The sequence below is a fragment of the Phyllostomus discolor genome, chromosome 4 (genome assembly GCF_004126475.2).
Source record: "Phyllostomus discolor isolate MPI-MPIP mPhyDis1 chromosome 4, mPhyDis1.pri.v3, whole genome shotgun sequence".
Taxonomy (NCBI): domain Eukaryota; kingdom Metazoa; phylum Chordata; class Mammalia; order Chiroptera; family Phyllostomidae; genus Phyllostomus; species Phyllostomus discolor.
The window spans coordinates 571,676-590,195 of NC_040906.2; the positions used below are offsets into that span (position 1 = coordinate 571,676).

Here is an 18,520-nt window from a genome sequence, read left to right on the forward strand (position 1 = left end):
CTGGCCAAGGCTGGGCCCAGGGGCTGGGGAGGCTGGCAGTGGGGTGGGCTGAGCAGGGGTGGGCGCTCAGGGGATGGGGCAGGGCTGTCGCGCTGACCCAAGGCTAAGCCTCAGGCCAGGGCGGGAAGCAGGCTGGGTGGGGCTGCTCCTCGGGCACAGCAGTGGCAGACCCATTCAGCCCCACAGGCTCCAGGCCCCAGGTCCGGAAGCTCCCCCTGGGGGGCGGGCTGCAGGAGGGGCCCTTGGGGGACGCGCAGGGAGAAGGGGAGGCTGCGGGCGCACCTTGCAGGGCCTGCCGGGCGAGCCGGGTGCTCTGGGCCTCTCCCTCCAGCTGCTCCCGCTGCGCCTGCAGCTGCTCTGCCCGCCGCTGGGCCTCCAGGAGGCTGCGCTCCAGCTCATCCCGCCGGGCCCTAAGGAGAATGGTCAGATGGCGGGCCGGGAAGACAGAGGGCAGACAGAGGGCAGACAGAGGGCATCTTCCCGTGAAATCTGCGAAGACCACCCGGACCCTACGCAAGAACGTGTCCCGTGGATCACACGGGAAATGCAAGAACAAAACAACTGAGGAACTCAGAACGATGGAAGTCGTGGGAAAAACACAGAGGGTGTTTTATAACGTCACGAAGACACCAGACCCGGAAGACAGGGACGCAGAGGTGTAACGACAGGGGGCGGGGGGGGGCGGCTTTCGTGCAGAAAGAGCCCACAGACCAGGCTGGGAGACAAGGCTGGGAGGGAAGCTCCGCACTGGACACTCAGAGGCCCGTGTCCACCGCACACACAGAGCTCCTTCCTGCCACCAAGGACAGAAAGTCGGCTGACCCTACAGAAAAGCGAGAGAGGGGAGGGGTGGCTGTTACCCACGAAAACCCCCCCCCGCGGTTCACACCCCCGTGGAACTCGCCCGGCCTCGTCCATGCTCAGGGCGGGGGGGGGGGGGGGTAAAAATCACAGCCCCGCCAGATTTGCCCGGAGACTGAACCAATCACGATGTCCCCTGGGGGGCTGGCCGGGGTGCGGGGGCCGCCTCTCGGGGACGGGGTTCAGAGCCGACGCGAGTCTGTCCGCCCGCCAGCAGCCGCGCCGCCTGGCGTTCGTTTCTTAGAGACACGGCGGGCCAGCAGCGTGCGGACGGGGCGGGGGGGCCGGGGGGGGTGCGCTGTGGCTGTGTAACCACCCTCCGCTGGGGTGCCGGGGGACGGCACGGTGTTTCAGAAACCGCGGCACGCCTGTCCGTGGGTTGTGAGCAGGATGAGGACTCTCTCCTCCTCCGGGCTCCCCCGTCACGTGGCGGCTGCTCTGGAAGCAGGAGCAGCACCCCACACGCACACGCGTGGCCCCGTCACGGGCAGGAGCTGCCCTGCATGACTGCGCAGCTCAGAGACCACCCCCCCGGGACAGGACGGCCCCCGACCGCAGCCCCGTCTCCTCCGGCCCGAGCTCTGACAGCCGCCCGGCAGCACCGGCCAGCGGGGAGCGCGTGGTGACCGGAGCCCTGCTGTGCCGCGGTGTGCACACGGGCGCAGCACGGATGCAGAGCACGCGTGCCCGCAGGAGCACAGAAACACCGGCCCACGGCCCACGCGAGTCAGCGGGGCGGGGCAGCCTCGGGCCCCGGGCGGTCTTGCTCCCCAGCACAGCGCTGCTGCCTTTGTGGGGGGCCGGGCCCGTCCACACCTTCCAGGGCCCCCGGTGTCCGCGGAGCCCAGAAGTCTGACTTCTCTGATATCCCAGTCCCCCGTCCTGCCCCCACCTGGCCAGCACCCACGTGCTCCCCACCCCCTCCGCCTGGACCGCCGTCCCCACCTCCAGGTCTGCCCTGGGAGAGAGGCCTGTGCTGCACAGAACTGGCACCCGGAGGCCGGGAGGCTGAGGCCGTGTCCAGTGTCTCCCTCCACGGGAGCCCAAGGGCAGCCCAGCCCCCTGAGGCCAGCCTGGGCGGGTGTGTGGGGTGCACCTGGGTCCACCTCCCCGGCTGAGCAGCACGCTGGCACCCCGTGAACTCGAGGGCATGTCCCCAGGGCCTGGGGTGGGTCCTGGGGGACCTCGGGCCTGGGGTCTCCCAAGTCAGGGCGACTGTGGAGGCAGCTGGCCACCCACACGCCCTGGGAGCTCTGGGGACAGCAGCGGCCAGACCGTCCAGGCCCATCGGGATGGACATGCACCGCGGGGGCCAGGCGGCCGTGGTTTCAGGACAAGCCCCGAGCAGCCCCGTCACCAGAAGCTCAGGCTGGTCACCCTGAAACACCGTCTGGCAGGCGTGTGACTCTGCAAAGGGGTCCTGGGCCCAGCAGTCAGGGCTAGGTCAGCGCAGGATCCCGGGTTCCCAAAACCGCTGGCCAGGGCCCCAGATCCAGCAGCAGATGCTGGCAGGGTGGGAAGGGCCCCCACCCCGTGCTCCCAGCCCGGCGGGGCCGGGGGCGGTGACGGGCAGGCCCCAGGACCCCCCCACTGCCGACAACCCGCAGCCGCAGCCTCAGGCAGGTTTTCTGTTTGGACTCCCGGAAGCTGTGGTTCTGCAGAGGCAGTGTCCAGGCCCCCAGATGCTGGAGTCCCAGGAGGACATCCCTTCTGCAGAGACACCCAGGTGCTCCTGGGAGGGGCCCGCAAGGCCCGGAAGGCCGTCGGCGTCCGCACGTCCAGAGGCCATGGGGCCAGCCCAGCTCTCGGGCGGCAGCCAGCGGACACCCCTGGTGTGGCCTGAAGTGCCCGTTCCATGCCCTGGGAGTGGCCCCGTGGTCGCTGGGGCTCACTCTGCCCCTGCTCTCGGCCTCGTGGTTGTCTGGGGCTGGCACCCCCCTGCTCATGCCAGGAATGGACTTGTGACCACAGCCGGCCAATCTGAGCTCCATAACTCCCAGGACTGGTCCAGGGACATGAAGGAGCTCAAGATGGTGAAAGGCAGGGGCTCTCGGGCCCCGTGGGGGAGGGGCACTCTGTGTCTGCTGGGGGTGGGCCCTGGAGCAGCCACTGGGCCCTGGCCCCCTCTAACCTGAGCCTGTGAACCAGAAGGGTAGAGGCAGGTTCCTGGTGGCACTGTGGGAACACCTGGATCCAGCCTTGCCTGAAGCCACGTGTACCCTGAACTTCTCATGTCCACACACAAGAAATTCCATGTGTTCCTTCCACTAGTTGCTCCCTGGCCCAGGAAGGCCACCCCAGGGCTCTCGCCAGACCCACCTCTTCCAGATGCTCCCCTCGCCCACAGCCTCTCCCCCAGGCAGACACCCCACCCTGCCCGCCCCCTGCTACAGTGCAGACTCTCGGAGGGCAAAGCCATGTGAACAGAGGGCGTGCCCTGCCCGCAGGCCGCTGGGTACCTGAGGTCAGCTGCCTCCTCGGCTGTGAGCTGGCCCTGCCTCTCCAGGGCCTCCTGCTTGGCCAGCAGCTGGGCCCGCTCCCCAGACAAAGCCTCCTTCTCCTGCAGGGCCCTCTGCAGCGTGTCCGTCTGGGCCTCTCGGTCCTGCAGGCTCTGGGCCAGCTGCTCCTCCAGGGCCTGTTTCTCACATGTGACCTAGAGGAGGTGGGGGGGCTCTTCAGGGAATGGACTTCGGAAGAAGTGGTTTCCCTGCAGCCTGGCATGGAGGAAAAGGTGGAAGAGAGTGGGTGCGGGACACATGGGACCTCAGGGTGCTCGTGCGCTGCCCCAGCAGAGGGGGCCTCCACTCCAGTGGCCATGACGGCAGAGTTGCAGCACCGGGCATGCCCAGCTGCCAGCCTGCATGACAACCCAGGCAGGACCACAGGTGTCCGGGTGCAGCAAACACCGCACAGAAATGGCGGCAGCAGCTGACAGTGGACGGGGCTGCTCCAGACTAACACCACCACCCAGCACGTCACACGGATTGGACCAGACCCGTCACGACCAAGGCCCCACGAGCTGCCGGGCTGGCTGGGACGGAAGGAGCTGAGACCCGGGAGGGAAGGGGCAGAGGAACGAGGTCCCACTCCGGGCCTCGTCCCTCTTCTGGGCGTGTGCCGAGTGAAATGCTTTCACTGAGAATCCGAGAAGTCAAGGAGCATTTCTGGCAGCATTGCAGCCTTAGGGGTCCAGAAGCTCAAATTCAGAGCCACTGCAGGGGTGGAAGGGCCGAGGCAGGCCCCGGGCTCCCAGCCATGTCCTGGTGGGCTGGAGTGGAGTGGCCCTCGGCCTCAGAGCGCGGCTGCCGTCCACCCTCGCTGCCTGTCAGAGCCCAGCGCGCTCCCTCTCCGGGGGAGCGGCATCCGTCCAACCATTTCTGTGGTGTTTACGTGCGTGGGGTTTGACCTTTAACCAGCCTCGCCAGGCGTATCGGGAGATAAGACCACGGGACAAAAGCCGACGTTCGAACATCAAGTGAACCCGGATGCCCCCTCGCCTCCTCGGGGCGCTCAGACACACTCCAACGGCTGTGAGCAGACGTTCAGGAAGGAGAATGGCGAGATGTGGTTTCCCCACTGAGCCAGACACTGAACAGAAACAATGTGATTTACAAATACAGTGTCCCAATGACACACTGGACAGGACAGAGGAGTGATGGTCTGGAAAGCAGACAAAACAACGTATTCAGACTGAATCGGGAGGAGAAAGAAGGATGCACAATACAGAAAAGGGTGTGACAGATGCACAGGACGAGGCCCGCCACGTGCCTAATTGGTCTCAGAGGGAGAGGAGAGAGAGTATTTGAACAGACGCTGGACAGGAATTTTGCAAATTTACTAGAATACATTGTTTTCTAAAGCCTCGGATTTAGAATGAGCCGTAATACCCTAAAAAGGTAAATACAAAGAAAACGTCACATAGATATATCTTAACACTGAGTTTTTGACTACTAAAATAGGGGAAAATATCTTTAAAAATCAGAGGGGCCAAAAGGCACAGACGCTACACTTAAGTGAGCGACAAGGAGGCTGGCACTTGACTCCCAAACAGCGGCAGGCGCTCAGATGCGAGCCGCCCCGCCAGCGAATTCTACCGACAGGGAGGATGTGACACTCATTAAAAGACACCCCCAGGAAACGGAGGATGAGGGGACCTTCCCAACTTACTTTATGATTGAGAACACCTGTGGGGTTTCGGCGGCAGCGGGAGAAACTCCCGGCCTCACGGGAGAGTTTGTTGGAGAGACCCACAGGGCCCTGGAACGTACACAAGCCCACCCGCCCGGGAACCAGCACCAGAAGGGCCCAGTTTGCTGTGGGAAGTGGGGGAAGTGACTGAAATCCAACAGAGAGCAGAGCAAGTGCCATTATTCCCCCTCAGACCCCTCCCCCACAGACAATGTCACAACCCAGCAGGTGGTTGCCGCTCCCAGGTGAGCACCTAAGGCTCCGCCCCTCATACGTAACAGGTGCGTCAAGACAAAACAAATGGCCCAGATGAAAGAACAAATCAAGGCTCCAGAAAAAAATATAACTAAGTGACGAAGAGGTAGCCAACCAATCAGATGCACAGTTCAAAGCACTGGTAATCAGGATGCTCACAGAATTGGTTGAATTTGGTTTCAAATTAGATGAACAAATGAAGGCTATGTTAAGTGAAATGAAGGAAAATGTACAGGGAACCAATAGTGATAGGAAGGAAACTGGGACTCAAATTAACAGTGTGGACCAGAAGGACGAAAGAAATATCCAACCAGAAAAGAATGAAGAAACAAGAATTCAAAAAAAAAATGAGGAGAGGCCTAAGAACCTCCAGGACATCTTTAAATGCTCCAACATCCAAATTATAGGGGTGCCAGAAGGAGAAGAGGAAGAGCAAGTGGAAAAGTTATTTGAACAAATAATGAAGGAGAACTTCCCCAATCTGGCAAAGGAAATAGACTTCCAGGCAGTCCAGGAAGCTCAGAGAGTCCCAAAGAAGTTGGACCCGAGGAGGAACACACCAAGGCACATCATAATTATATTAGCCAAGATTAAAATGGAGAGAATCCTAGAAGCAGCAAGAGAAAAGGAGACAATTACCTACAAAGGAGTTCCCATCAGACTATCAGCTGATTTCTCAAAAGAGACCTTATAGGCAAGAAGGGTCTGGAAAGAAGTATTCCAAGTCATGAAAGGCAAGGACCTCCATCCCAGATTACTCTATGCAGCAAAGCTTTCATTGAGAATGGGAGGGCAGATAAAGTGCTTCCCAGATAAGGTCAAGTTCAAGGAGTTCAAGGAAATAAATAAATTTCATTTATTCTATGAAATGTTAAAGGGACTTATCTAGGAAAAAGAAGATAAAAAACATGTATAGTGAAATGACAGCAAACTCACAATGATTAACAACCACACCTAAAACAAAAAGCCAAAAGAAACTAAGCAAACAACTAGAACAGGAACAGAACCACAGAAATGGAGATCACATGGAGGGTTAGCAACAGGGGGGTGGGAGGAGGGAGAGAGGGGGGAAAGGTACAGAGAATAAGTAGCATAGACGGCAGGTAGAAAATAGACAGGGGGAGGGCAAGAATAGTGTGGGAAATGCAGAAGCTAAAGAACCTATGACCCATGGACATGCACTGAAGAGGGGGATGAGGGTGGGAGGGGGGTGCAGGGTGGAGGCAGTGAAGGGGGGGTTAGGGTCGGCGAGCGAGTCGGGCGGCAGGGAGAGAAGCAGCTCACCGCAGGGAGCAGCGAGGCCCTGTGCCCCCCACCCCGAGTGGGAGGTCCCTGGGCCTCGGGCCCCTGCTGAGGGCAGACCCTGCCCCCGGACACCCGGATGGGCACGAGGCCCAGGGCCTTCCTAGTGCCGCCTCCCCGTCCTCCGCTCCCGCCTCGGGGGAACTAACTGCCCTGTGCTCGCAGCCCCGGCCAGGCAGCACAGCAGCTGGGAAGCTGAGCCAGCGCGACCGGGTCAGGTGACCTGTGACCTTGCAGGTCCATGCCCCAGAGAGGGAGCCAGGAACCCCTGCAAACTCTCACCTGGCCCACCTGCCCCTCCAGCTGCTCCAGCCGCTGCTCAGCCTGCACCAGGCGCTCTTGGGTGCCCGCCCGCTCCTGCCTCAGCCGGTCCTGCTCCTGCTGCAGCTGCCCAGGGAGGGGCGGGAGGGGCAGCGTCCATGCTGGGCCCCAGGCCCCCGCACCCCACCAGCTGACCACACCTGCCCCCCGGCCACCCGGTGGGTGTGACCCTCCCTCCCGCAGGCCAGGCCCTGTGTGGGCCCCCCTCCCCGCCAAACCTGCACGCAGCCCGGGCAGTGGAAAAGGTGGGGGTGGCAGGTGCAAGGGGGGTTCTGGGCTCAGAGACCGGAGCTGGGACCGAGTCCCACAGCCACCGGGGCCCCCGTCTCACCTGCAGGACCTGGCGGGTCAGGGCACCTTTGTCCCGCGCCAGCCCCTCGGTCAGGGCGGCCATCTGGGCCAGGGCGTCCCGCTGCTGCGCCCCCTCTGACTTGAGCCGGGTCACGAGCAGCTCCAGGTCAGCATTGCTGGACTCGGCCTGGGTGGGGGGGACAGCGGTCACCCTGGGGGGATGCCCGAGGGGACTTTCAGGGTCATGGGCAGAGCTGTTGGTGCCGGGGGGAAGCCAGAGGGAGCCCCCCATCATGGGGGTACACAAGCCGGAGGACGTCTGGGTGGGATGGCAGAGGGGCCCCACGGCAGGGGCCCCCACCGGGCACGGAGGCTGCGGCCAGGGGAGGCAACAGGGCGGCCTGGGGCAGGGGGGCTCGTGGAGTGGGAGGCAGAGGGCCCAGCGGCGTACCCGGGCCAGGGTGCCATGCAGGGCCGCCCTCTCGCTCTCCAGAACGTCCCTCTGCAGCTGGGCGGTGGTCAGCACCTCCCGGGCCGACGCCAGCTCCTTCTTGAGCCCTGAGACCTTCTCCTCCAGCTGCTCCAGGCGCCCTTGACTGAGCCCCCCCAGGTCAGAGGCAGAGGGCGTGAGGTCGGCGCAGGGCCCCGGGGGCAGGGGGCTGCCTGTAGCTTCCTTCAAGCCCAGGGTCACCCTGGAGGCCTGGACTTGGTGAGTCCACAGGGCGGCACCCAAACCAAGACCCCGGTTCCTGGCTGGTGGTGGGGCTCCATCCGGGCCTCAATAGACTCTCCTGGACGAGGTGGGTGGTACCTGCCTGGGGCGCCCCCTCTGCTGGGTCTGGGTGGTGGGTTTGCTGAGGGGGGCACTGGGCGGGTGCTGGGCGGGTATGGGGATGATGGCTCAGCCCGGGGGGAGCCTGGAGGAACCTGCCACCCCCACCCCCCGAGACAAGGCTGTGGAGGGAGGGGTCCCCTCGTGGATGAGAAGACACTGACGCCCGCGGGTGGCAGGGGCCGCGCCCGGCCCACCTGGCCTGCAGCCCCTCCATTCGCTGCGCCCAGAGCAGGAGGCGGCCCTGCAGCTCCGCGTTCTCTGCCTCCAGCTTCTGCGAGTCCGAGCCCCAGGCGTCCGCCCGGCCCCTCAGCTCCGCCACCTCCGCCTCCAGGGCCTCCTTCTCTCTGGGGGCGGGGAGACCGAGGCTGGGGCAGCCCTGGGGGAGCCCCTCTGCCGAGGGGAGCGGGGCGGCCCTCACTGGGCACTTTCTGGGGGGGGGGGCGGGGCAGGGTGGGCGCCAGGCATGGGGGCGCTGGGGGCAGGTGCTCAGGGACGTGCGGAGAGGGACGAGGCAGGTCCAGCCACCTCCAGCCCCCGGCCGGCCTGCAGTGTGGGGTGGCCAGCAGGCCTGTCCCCTCCGGCCCTGTGGGAGTCCTTAAAACAGGGAGCTGCTGCTCCTGGTGTGTCCCTGCGTGGAGCCCTCTGCCACCCGCAGGCCTGACTCAGTCCATGTTGGGGATGAGGGGAAAGGGGCTGGTGTTGGCTGCTGGGGGGGCCAGGGGCGGGGGCCAGGGGTGGGCGAGGGGCCGAGGCAGGCAGCCTGGAGCAGGGCGGTGCCTGGGCCGGGACTGCCCACCCTGCCCGCCTGCCCTCTGTGACCCACCTGCCCAGGCGATCGCTGGCCGCCCTGCAGTGCTGGGCCTCCCGGCGCTGCGCCTCCAGCCCGTCCAGGAGGCCCTCGCGCTCCCGCTCGCGCTCCCGCAGGGCCCTCTGCGCGGCCCGCAGCTCCCGCTGCCTCTCCGACAGCTGTTCCCGGAGCCCGGCCACCACCGCCTGGCAGGACTCCAGCTGCAGGCGCAGCTCCTGCTCCGGGGTGGGGAGCGGCGTGAGCCCCCTCTGGCCTTTGACCACAGACCCCCGAGGAAGCAGGCGCTGTGGGCGGAGCCCCCTCCCGGGGCCGTGGGGCTCGGGGCCCGCCCCGTGGCAGCCCCTGCCGGCCCACGGGCGTTGCGCCCCCACGGGGACCTGGACGCAGCTCCCGGACGTGGGCACCTGCTCCCGCTGCCGCCGCCTCTCGATGGCTGCCTGCACGGCCCCCAGTGCGGGGTCCAGGGCGGCCGGGGAGGGGGCCCGCGGCGGGGGCCGGCTCCAGCGAGGGGACGAGGTGCTCGGGGGGCTCCTCAGTGGACCCGGCGCCTCCTCCCCACCAGCGCCGCCGCTCCGCGCCAGCACCGGCCACCCCGAGTCCGCCCGGGCCACCTGCACGTGCGGGGACAGCGCTCAGGGCCGTGCCCAGCGGGACCTTCCAGACTGTCCGCCCCGCAGGTCAGCGGGGGCCCCGGGCGGGCGGAGAGGACCGCACCTCCGCGATGGCGCTCAGGACGCGCCGCAGGGACTGCACTTGGTCCTCCAGGTCCTCCGCTGCCCGCCGGCCTCCTCTGAGGTGCTCGGACTCCTGCGGCCGGCAGAGCCTCAGCAGGGCACAGACCGCCCCCCGCCCCCGGCCCTGAGCCGCCCTCCCCGGCCCCGCACCAGCCTCTGGACGTCCGCCCTGAGGGAGGAGATGGTTCTCTCCTTCTTCGAGGTTTGCTCTGTGAGCTTCCCCACCAGCAGCGTCTGCTCCGAGAGCCTGCAGAAGGGCCGGGGCGGGGGGGGGCCCGCGGGGTCAGCGCAGTGCATGAGCCCCGGGCACCGGGGGCCCGACGTGACCGGCTGGGTCCAGGCTCTTCCCGGGTGCAGCTGGGCCGCAGGCACCCGCCACGCCCGTCTCTGTGGGTGGGCCTCAGTGCCTGGTCTGACCAGGCGCCTTTCTCCTACTCTAGAACCTTCCGTGACTCCCCCTGGCTTGGCAGTGGAGCTCAGCCCCCAAGGTCGGCACCCGAGGTCCCCGTGCTAACGCGGACTCAGCCTCCCGCCTCGGGGCGGTGGCTTCTGGGGCCCCGCCTGTCCCCGGGACACCGGACGTGCGGTGCGCATGCCGGGCCTCTGCCGCCCCTGCAGCCACAGGTCTAGCGGTGAGTGACAGCGCTGGGGTCCCTTCCTGCCCAGGACCCCTCCTTCTGGGAGTCCGTCGGCTCCCCTGTGGCACCTGGGTGTCCCTTCCCTCGGCCCTCGCTCTGCTCAGGCCCTGGGTGCGGCCCCCCCAGGACACCCACCGTGCTCCAGGCCCCCGAGGGCAGGTGGGCGGGCCCCAGCCTGTCGGCCTGACACGGTGCCTGTGGCCACTCCAGCCCCTGCCCCCCGGTTTGCTGCTGAAGGAGACAGACTTTGAGCCCCAGACGGAGTCTGTGAGCAGGACCTCCCGCCTGTCCTCTCCCGGTGCGTCTGCTTCTCCAACGGCCGACCCCAAAACAGTGCCAGCCCGGAGGGTCATGCTTCGAGGCCTGAAAACCCCACTTCTGGGAGCCGGCCATGAGGACAGCGCACAGGCCCTCGGCGGTGCCACGGAGACCCTCCACGCCGGGGTCTCTGGCTGTGGCCTCCAGGGCCGGCCACGGAGGTGGGGCACGCCTGTCAGCCTGTGGGGCTGTCACGTGGCCTCTGGAGCGACGGCGGCCCGCCGCTCGGAGCCCAGCTGCTGGCAGACAGGAAGGGGGCACGCCGTGCCCCCACTCCCCCCACCCCCACCTCGCTGCCCGCTCGCCGGCTCGGGTGCCCACCTGGCCTGCAGCGCCGCCCTCTCCGCGTCCCAGCGGCTCCGCAGCTGCAGCATCTCCCGCTCCCGGTCCCGCAGCCGCCGCTCCAGGGCGCCTGCCACGCTGCCGGCCGACAGCCGCAGGTTGGAGTCCAGGTCCAGGCAGGCCGCGTGCAGGCGCCGGGCCGTGCTGGCTGTGTCCGCCCGCATGTCGGCGAGGCCCCTGGGGACACGGCAGCGCCCGGCCCAGCCTCAGCACCAGCCGTGGGCTCGGGGCCCAGGGGTGCCAGGGTCTCAGGACAGGCCCCCACCACGTGCTATGGACTGCCCCCCGGTCACGGCTGGGCGGGGGCGGGGGGGGGGGGCAGGCGCTGGGCAAGGCCTCGGAGCAGGTGGGCCCTCCGAGCCCAGCTCCCTCGGGCGCACACGGAGGGCTGGCAGGTGCTCGGCTGCCCAGGGCGAAGCCGAGAGGTGCTGGGAGCTGCACCCCGAGGCTCCTCCTCCTCTCACCGCTGCCCTGCACCCTGGCCTCCCTCACCCCGTTCTGACTGCCCTCCGGCCCCCGCCTCCACTCCCGGGGGGCTGACCTGAGGCCCCGCAGGGCTGGGGAAGGGGCTCACGGGCCAGCATGGCTGCACCCGCGGGAGCAGCCTGCAGGGCCCCGGCCTGGGCACCACCTGATGCCCCTCCCCCCCACCATGGCGGGCAGCCTGCTCACCTCTCGGCGGCCGATCGCAGCTCGGCCAGGGGTGCCCGCAGCGCGGTCACCTGCCTCCACAGGAGGAGGAGGCCCCGGGGCTGCTCCTCCAGGCACAGAGGCTGCGGGTGGGAAAGGAAGGGGCCAGGGGTGAGGAGCCCTGCAACCCCCCCCTCTCTCCCACCACCTGCTCCCACAGCGGCCGACTGCTGACCGCCGACCCCCACCCCCTGCCCCACTTCTCCTCCGCAGCCCTCGGCTCCGCCCCAGCTCCCTGGCTCTGCTCCTCTCGGGGGTGGAGGGCAGCTCTCGCCCGGGAGGGCTCCCGAGACTCCAGGTGAGCGGCCTGGCCCCGGGAGCACTCTGACCCCCCCCCCCCCCAAGGGCCCAGGGTTTCAGAAGACCGACCAGCCAAGGCTTCAGGCCGTGCTGCCCTGGCCAGGGGTGGGGAGGGGCGAGGTCACTGCTGCCGTCTGACCAGGAGGCAGCCTCCCTTGACACCTGGCTCTCTCTGGGGCAGGACTCCGGCCTGTCCCTACTGTCCAGACCTGGCCTCAGGGCCCTGCCCTCCTCTCAGTGGAGCGCTGGTCTCCCCACCCTAGGGCCCCCTACGCCGCACTCTGCGGCCACACCGAGTGGGGGACACAGAGAGGCAGGAGGCCAGGGTGCCGCCCACGGAGGGGGCACAGTGGAAGCCAGCTCCCCTCCGAGCCCACCCTGGCCCCTGCGGCCCACCCTGACCCCAGCAGCCCCGGTGCAGAGGGGGCAGTGGTGGGGGGAGCACCTGTCCATGGGCCCAGCGCCGCGCCTCCCTCAGCTCCAGCTGGGCCCGCAGGCGGAGCACGCTGCCCGTGGCCCCAGCCAGCTCCGCGGCCAGCGCGTCGTTGGCCTTCTTCATGTGCGCCAGCTGCTGCCTGAGCAGTGTGTTCACCTGGGCAAGGCTGGTGCTCCTGGGGGGGGGGTGGGGACCACCTCGGCGTGGGCGGTGGCTCTGCTCAGGGCAGCTTCGAGACCCGGCCGCCGCCAGCTCCCTGTGCAGCCCCCTGCCTGCCCCACGCAGCAATCTGCAGTGGGTCCCCCGAAGTCCCCAAACCAGGGCCAGCATCTGGGTGCCACCCTTCCCTCCCCTCCCCCTCTGAGCTCTCCTGGTTCTGCCTCCACAACTGAGGCCGGCTCTGCAGTCCAGGGGGCAGCAGCGAACCCCGAGACAAGCAAGAGAGGCAAGGCTGGGGGAGGTGTACCCCTGCAGTGAGGTGGGGGGGGGATGGGGAGGGGCAGTCCCCCACCGTGGCCTGGGGGCCTTCTCCACACAGGGCAGGTCCGAGTACGGCTGCACTCAGGGACCCCAAACCCGCCCAGTCGGGGTGACCCACTCTCCAGAGCGGCACCCTCCCGCCAGGCCGCAAGCACACTCCCTGCTCCTGGGGCGCCAGCCTGCACTTGGGTGAGCCCTGAACACACTGGATTCCAACGGCTTCCCAGCACCCTCCTCCCTTCCAGGCCCTGAGGATGGCCGCCTGCCGGAGGGGAACCTCCCCAGGGCTCCCCAGGGCTGTGGGCGGCCCAGCGGAGAGCTGGAGGGGCACCTGCCCTTCTGGGGCCTCGTCCTGGGGCCAGGGGTCAGAGGGCAGGGGCTGCCTCTGAGGGCTGGGGTCACACGTGCCCTCCATGGTGGACGAACGAGACCCTGACCATGAAGTCAAAGCCTCCGGAGGCCGAGGGGCCAGGGAGCCCCTGCTGGAGCAGGGAGCAGGAGCGTGGGCTCCGAGCAGCACCCCGGGGTGCCCAGGATGGGCTGGGCGCTGAGGGCCGCAGTCCACTCAGGGCCACGCCCCAGAGAGCGGGCCCAGGGAGCACCTTATGGCCTGTGGGACCCACACTCCGGGCCGGAGGCCATGCCGGGTTGGCCCCCACTCCCTACGCTGCTCTGCCCTGTCCTTCCCCTGCCTGCACCGCCCCCCCACTCCCCTGCCCCAAGCCTGTAGCCGACACCCACAGGCCAGTTCGACCAAAAGCCGCTTTGGGAAGAGGATGGCCAGCAGCCCCAAGGCCCCCTGGGCCCCGCTGCCCCTTGGGGTGTCGGCGGAGCCCTCTGGGCCCTGACTGCCGTGTCCCCAGGCCTCACCGATGCTCCGCGGCCTCCAAGCGGCCCAGGGCCCCCTCCAGGTCCATGCTGTGCTCCAGCTCCGACCTCCGCAGCCGCGCCTCCGTGGTCTCCAGCCGGGCCTGCAGCTGGGGAGGAGCGTTGGCCCACCAGGTGGGAGGCAGGGCCCCCCGGGGCACCCAGCAGGGCTGGCTGGCCCGGGTCAACCTGGGGCTGGGGCTGGAGAAGCTCAGGCCCCTTCCCACGATGGGTCAGATGGGTTGGCGTCCACACCCTGCCCAAGGGCCGAGGGTGTGCAGCCAGCTTAGGAGGCGGCCTTGAGGGTCTGGGCTGCCACATGAGGGGCAGGACAGCCAGTCACAGAGCAGACCTGGGGTCGCCCCCACGAGAGCGAGTGAGTGTGGGGTGCCCCCTCCAGCTGCCCCTCCTGCCTGTGCGCACACCTCTGCCTCGTCCAGCAGGTGGGTGGGGGCCACACCCAGCTGTGGGCCAGGCCTGCCCCAGAGCTGAGCAGACAGGAGCCCTGGGGCTCTGAGGGGGAAAGGGCGTGCTGGCTCCCCGAGATGTGCCTACTTGGAGCACTCTCTGGGGTGTCGGGAGAGGGGACTCAGGCCCTGAGGGCAGGCTGGTGGGGGGACTGAGAGGTAGGAAGGCCAGGAGAGCTGGAGGCCACACCTGTGTCCTGACCTGGGGACCGGGGCCACCGGGGACCTGGGGACGGGTGTGTGGGGAGGTGTGTCCCTTCCTCGGCCACCAGCCAGAGGAGGGAGGGGGGGGCCGGAGGTTCTAGATGGAGCAGGCGCGTGGGCGGATGCTGCCGCCAGACTTGGGGACACCAGGAAGCAGTCACGCCAGCCACCTGGGGAACTTGGGGGGGCTGGGGCCTCCGCTGGTGCCACACCGGGGGGCCGAGTGTGTGTCCAGCTGCGGCCTCGGCGAGCTCAGGTCTGACTCACGGGATTACTAATCCATCCGTAGAATTCCTGCTGTGTCTGCTCCCACCGGCCGTTCCCACCGGCCGTTCCCACCGCCTCCTGCCTGGTGCTGGGGACACCCCACCCCCACGGCCAGCGGGGGGCTCACGGGGAGCTCTCCGGGCACTCCGGACCTGGCCCCGGGGAAGGACCCTCGCCTCACAGCCCTGCTCCCGGCCCCCTGGGTGTGCCGGCCACCGTGAGAATGGGTGTCCCCAGCGTAGGGGTCCCGGGCCCTCGGGCACTTAGCACAGGTCCCTGGTCACTGGCGGCAGTCTCAGCCCTGGGCAGCTCTGGCCCATTCTGAGCCTGTTTTCTCCTCTGGAAGGTGGGGTTACCTCTCCTGCCCCACAGAGTGAGGGGGCTCTGAGGGCAGCGAGGGCAGGAGCTGGGTGTGCCCAGCAGGGACCCTGGGCCCCCCGCGCTGTGGGCCGGCCCTCGCACGCCGCCCAGCCCTGACTCAGAGGCCTCGAGCAGAGTCCTCAGCCCCCTGCCTCGGTTTCCCCATGTTCACAGCGGGCGGCCCCAGCCCCCACACGCGATGGCCACACGGGCCTCTCGCTGCAGCTTGCGGGGACGGTCACCCCGGAGGGCACCCAGGGTGGACCAGGGAGGACCCAGGGCCCAGGGTCCCAGCTGCTCCTTGGCTGCCGGGAAGGGGCGGGGGTGGGGACCCAGCCAGTTAGTTCCCCACGAGCTGGGCCTGAGGGCTGGGCGGGGCTGGTCCTCACGGCTCCGAAGGGCTCCGTGCCTTGTCCGCCTCCCGCCCCCTTGGGCAGGCGCTGGCCGAGCACCGGCGCCAGGCTCCCCTGGGCGCAGCTCTGGGCCCACCGTCAGGGCCGACCAGGCCGCCCCCGCGGGGCCCCTGGGCAGGCAGCACGTGTGGACGATGCCTTTGCTGGACCGAGAGCCCGAGGCGGCCTGGCACCGCCCTGCCCTTACCTCCATTTCCCCGTTGTCCCCGGGGTGGGCCTGAGTGGCTGACCCACCGCCTAAGACTCACTGACGATCCCGCTGGTCCACCTGCGGGTCCCAGCGGGCGACACCTCCCCCCGGGCCAGGCTGCCTCCCCGCCCCCCCCGCTGGGCCTGTCGCAGCCCGCCACGCACACCTACCCGCTTGCTGACTGCGTGGTACCTGCCGGCCAGCTCGTCCCGCTCGGCGCCTGCCTGGGCCAGCAGGCCCTCCAGCCGGGCCAGCTGCTCCTGCAGGAGCTCGCTCTCCTCCTGCCTGGCGGCCTGGGCGGCCAGCTCCTGCACCCCTGTGGGCACGGCACGGGGTCAGCCCGGGGCCACGCTGTACCCCCAGGCACAGCACCCGGTCCCCATGGTGGCAGTGTGGCTGGTCTGACCCGGGGCCAGGCGTGGAGGTGGCCTCACGCTAAGCGCCTGGCCCGCACTGCGGTCAGTGGGCCGTCTCCCGCCGTTTATCAACATCCTCACCCAAATTCAGCCCTTGCCCTGGGCGAGCCCCAAAACAATTCCAGAGGAGTGGGGGTGCCCCCGCCCCAAGGGGCCGTGGGAACTGCTGATTTCTGGTCACGGGATCCCATCCGTGAGGAGTGAGGGGCTTTCAGACCACACCTGCGGGTTCTCTTTCCTTAGTGCCCACTTGGGATGGGCCCCCAGTGCGGGAGGGGTCCTGGGACCCACGCATGGGGGGCTTGGGCTGGCTCGGAGTTATGAGCACCCTGGGGCCAGCCACCCCACGTCTGGGTGGCCTGGAGGCAGGAACCCAGCCTCTGAGCCCGTTCCTCAGCTGCTGAGCGTGGCAACGAGGGGGCACCTCAAGGGGGCGCCTCAAGGGGCCTGCAGGGCTGGGTGAGCAAAGCTCTTGGGGTGGGGACGGGGGGCTGGTCAGCATCTCTGTCCCCTGAGCCTCAACCACGAGGGTTTCCGCTCATCAAATGAAAAACAAATGTGGATGAAATCGAGGCTGGAGGTCACAAATATGTCACAAACAAATAAATGCAGGGCTGGCCTGGGAAGGTCCCCGTGGCCTGGCGGTGAGGACGCTGTGGGTGTGGACACACGGCCCCTGGGCCACCCCGTGGGAGGGTGTGGTTCTGAGGCCCTTCACACTGGAGGAGAGCAGGCCAGCAGCGGACCGGTCGGGGGGCAGTGGGGGCTCGGCTCCCTGAAGCTGGAGCCCAGCTGGTGGCTGAACAGCTCCCCCGGTTCCCCACCCCCATCCCCTCCTTTCACCTTGGGGTGGCTCCTCGCCCAGGCTGCCGGCCACGATCTCACGGATGCGGGCAGGCAGGGGGGAGGGGGAGGCCGGCCAGCCTGCCCCCCGCACGGTCAGCGCCCGGTCTTCCCTGCTGGCCTCGGGACTCAGGACAGTGTCCTCCAGCTTCTGAAAAACACCCAGCTGGACGCACCTGGGGCTGTCAGGCTCTGAGAGCTGCCGGGCACCCCCACGTGAGCCCAGTGGTGTTAGCGGGGCTGGAGGGGCTGACCACGGGGCTCCCCACTGCAGCAGGATGCCCTGGAGGGGACTGGGCGAGGCTGAGGTCTCCCGAGACACATGACTCGGCTCCCCGGCCTGAACCTCGGGGGGCGCCCTGCCTGTCTAGGCACCGCAGTCACCGCCGCGAGGAAGTGCGGACGGAGAAGGGCCGGTCCAGGAACACCGGGCCTGGGCCCTCCCCACACCCTGCCCTTCAGCGTGGCTCCTATCCTGAGGGCTGGGCTGGGCCCTCACGCCTGTCCGGGGATGCACCCTCCCACCCACCTGCAGCGGGTGGTCTCTCAGCTTCCACCGGGGGCCTTCGGGGAGCAGCAGGCAACTGATATCAGGACAGAGCTCCCCCCACCCCCCGCCTTAGAACAAGGCCAGCTGTGAGGGCACCTTGGGGCCTGGGGAGGCAGGGTGGCGGGTGGAGAGGGTGGCGGTCTCCTTTCCAGCCTCAGGAGCAGCCGCCCTGCCTCGGAAGAGCTGGCCGCCTGGACGTGGGCAGGAAGTGCAGGTCCTGGGGCGTCTCTGGCTCTGAGCTGGCCCTCTGCCTTGGCTGGGGGGTGTTTTGTTCCCCTGGGGGTGCCCCTTGCCTCCGGGTCTAACTGTGGTGCTGACTGTGGGGGGGGGGGGCCATCAGGGGCCTGTGGACGCGGGCTGGGGGCAGGAGCCATTTCAAACCAGCAGGAAAGCTCTGGACCTGGGGAGCAGGCCGGGCCAGACAAGGTCACCCAGCAGTGGGACAGGTCTCAGCGCCCGCCCCCCCACATCCGGGATGTCTGGTTTTAGGGCAGTGACTGCAGTTTGAATGGGTGAGTCCCGGGGGTCCTGGGGAGGGATGTCCACTTCCAGTGACTCCAGGATGGTCAAGTGGGGTCCTGCTGTCACCCCCTCCCAACGTGGCCCCGTGCACCCAGACACCCCTCCCCGGGACTCCCCTCCCTGTACCCCTCGGAGCCACAGCCTAATCCCCCTCACCCCGTGACCCCCCAGCTCTTCCTGCTAGCCCAGGGTCCTGGGCAGTGACCACGGGGCAGCCTCCCTGCCTGTCCTCCTCCGTCCTCTGACGCCTCCCCAGTTCTCCCAGGACACCCTCTCCTGTGCAGACCCCCTGCTGGGCGCTGGCCCTTCTGCCCCCAGGCCGGTGGGAGCCCAAGGCTGCCTGCTGGCCCCGGCTCACTCTCACCCCACCCCCTCCCCTCCTGAGACCCAGCCTGGAGTCGGCCTCCCGCATCCACCTCCAAGGCTCCCCTGGCCCCCAGACTCTCCACCAGGACCAGACTGCTGCTGTCGCCGGGAACCTGGCTCCCTCACGGCACCTGGGGAGGCTTGTTCTGGTACCCACGGCAGCCCAGGGTGGGCCACCCTGAACAGAGGGCACTGGGGTGACAGCCCTGGTCCCGGTTCCCTGGAGCCCAGCCCCGCGGCAGGCTGGAGCCTTGCT

General features: G+C 68.0%; 1 protein-coding gene across 1 annotated transcript in view; it reads right to left on the bottom strand.

The window, feature by feature from the left end:
* The window catches only part of CROCC2 (ciliary rootlet coiled-coil, rootletin family member 2), a gene marked incomplete at its 3' end in the record, with an annotated part of 34,141 nt that overhangs the window by 9,330 nt on the left and 6,291 nt on the right, over window positions 1-18,520 (bottom strand). The window contains exons 2-18 of the mRNA XM_036025015.1: window positions 16,827-16,977; window positions 15,738-15,883; window positions 13,670-13,776; window positions 12,164-12,494; window positions 11,566-11,666; window positions 11,386-11,450; window positions 10,873-11,098; window positions 9,746-9,842; window positions 9,576-9,668; window positions 9,266-9,472; window positions 8,877-9,076; window positions 8,234-8,397; window positions 7,670-7,995; window positions 7,259-7,405; window positions 6,889-6,993; window positions 3,321-3,514; window positions 283-410 (exon numbers count right to left, since the gene is read on the bottom strand). Of these exons, the coding sequence (XP_035880908.1) occupies window positions 283-410; window positions 3,321-3,514; window positions 6,889-6,993; window positions 7,259-7,405; window positions 7,670-7,995; window positions 8,234-8,397; window positions 8,877-9,076; window positions 9,266-9,472; window positions 9,576-9,668; window positions 9,746-9,842; window positions 10,873-11,098; window positions 11,386-11,450; window positions 11,566-11,666; window positions 12,164-12,494; window positions 13,670-13,776; window positions 15,738-15,883; window positions 16,827-16,977 (2,788 nt within the window). The remainder of the gene's footprint in view (window positions 1-282; window positions 411-3,320; window positions 3,515-6,888; window positions 6,994-7,258; window positions 7,406-7,669; window positions 7,996-8,233; window positions 8,398-8,876; window positions 9,077-9,265; window positions 9,473-9,575; window positions 9,669-9,745; window positions 9,843-10,872; window positions 11,099-11,385; window positions 11,451-11,565; window positions 11,667-12,163; window positions 12,495-13,669; window positions 13,777-15,737; window positions 15,884-16,826; window positions 16,978-18,520) is intronic.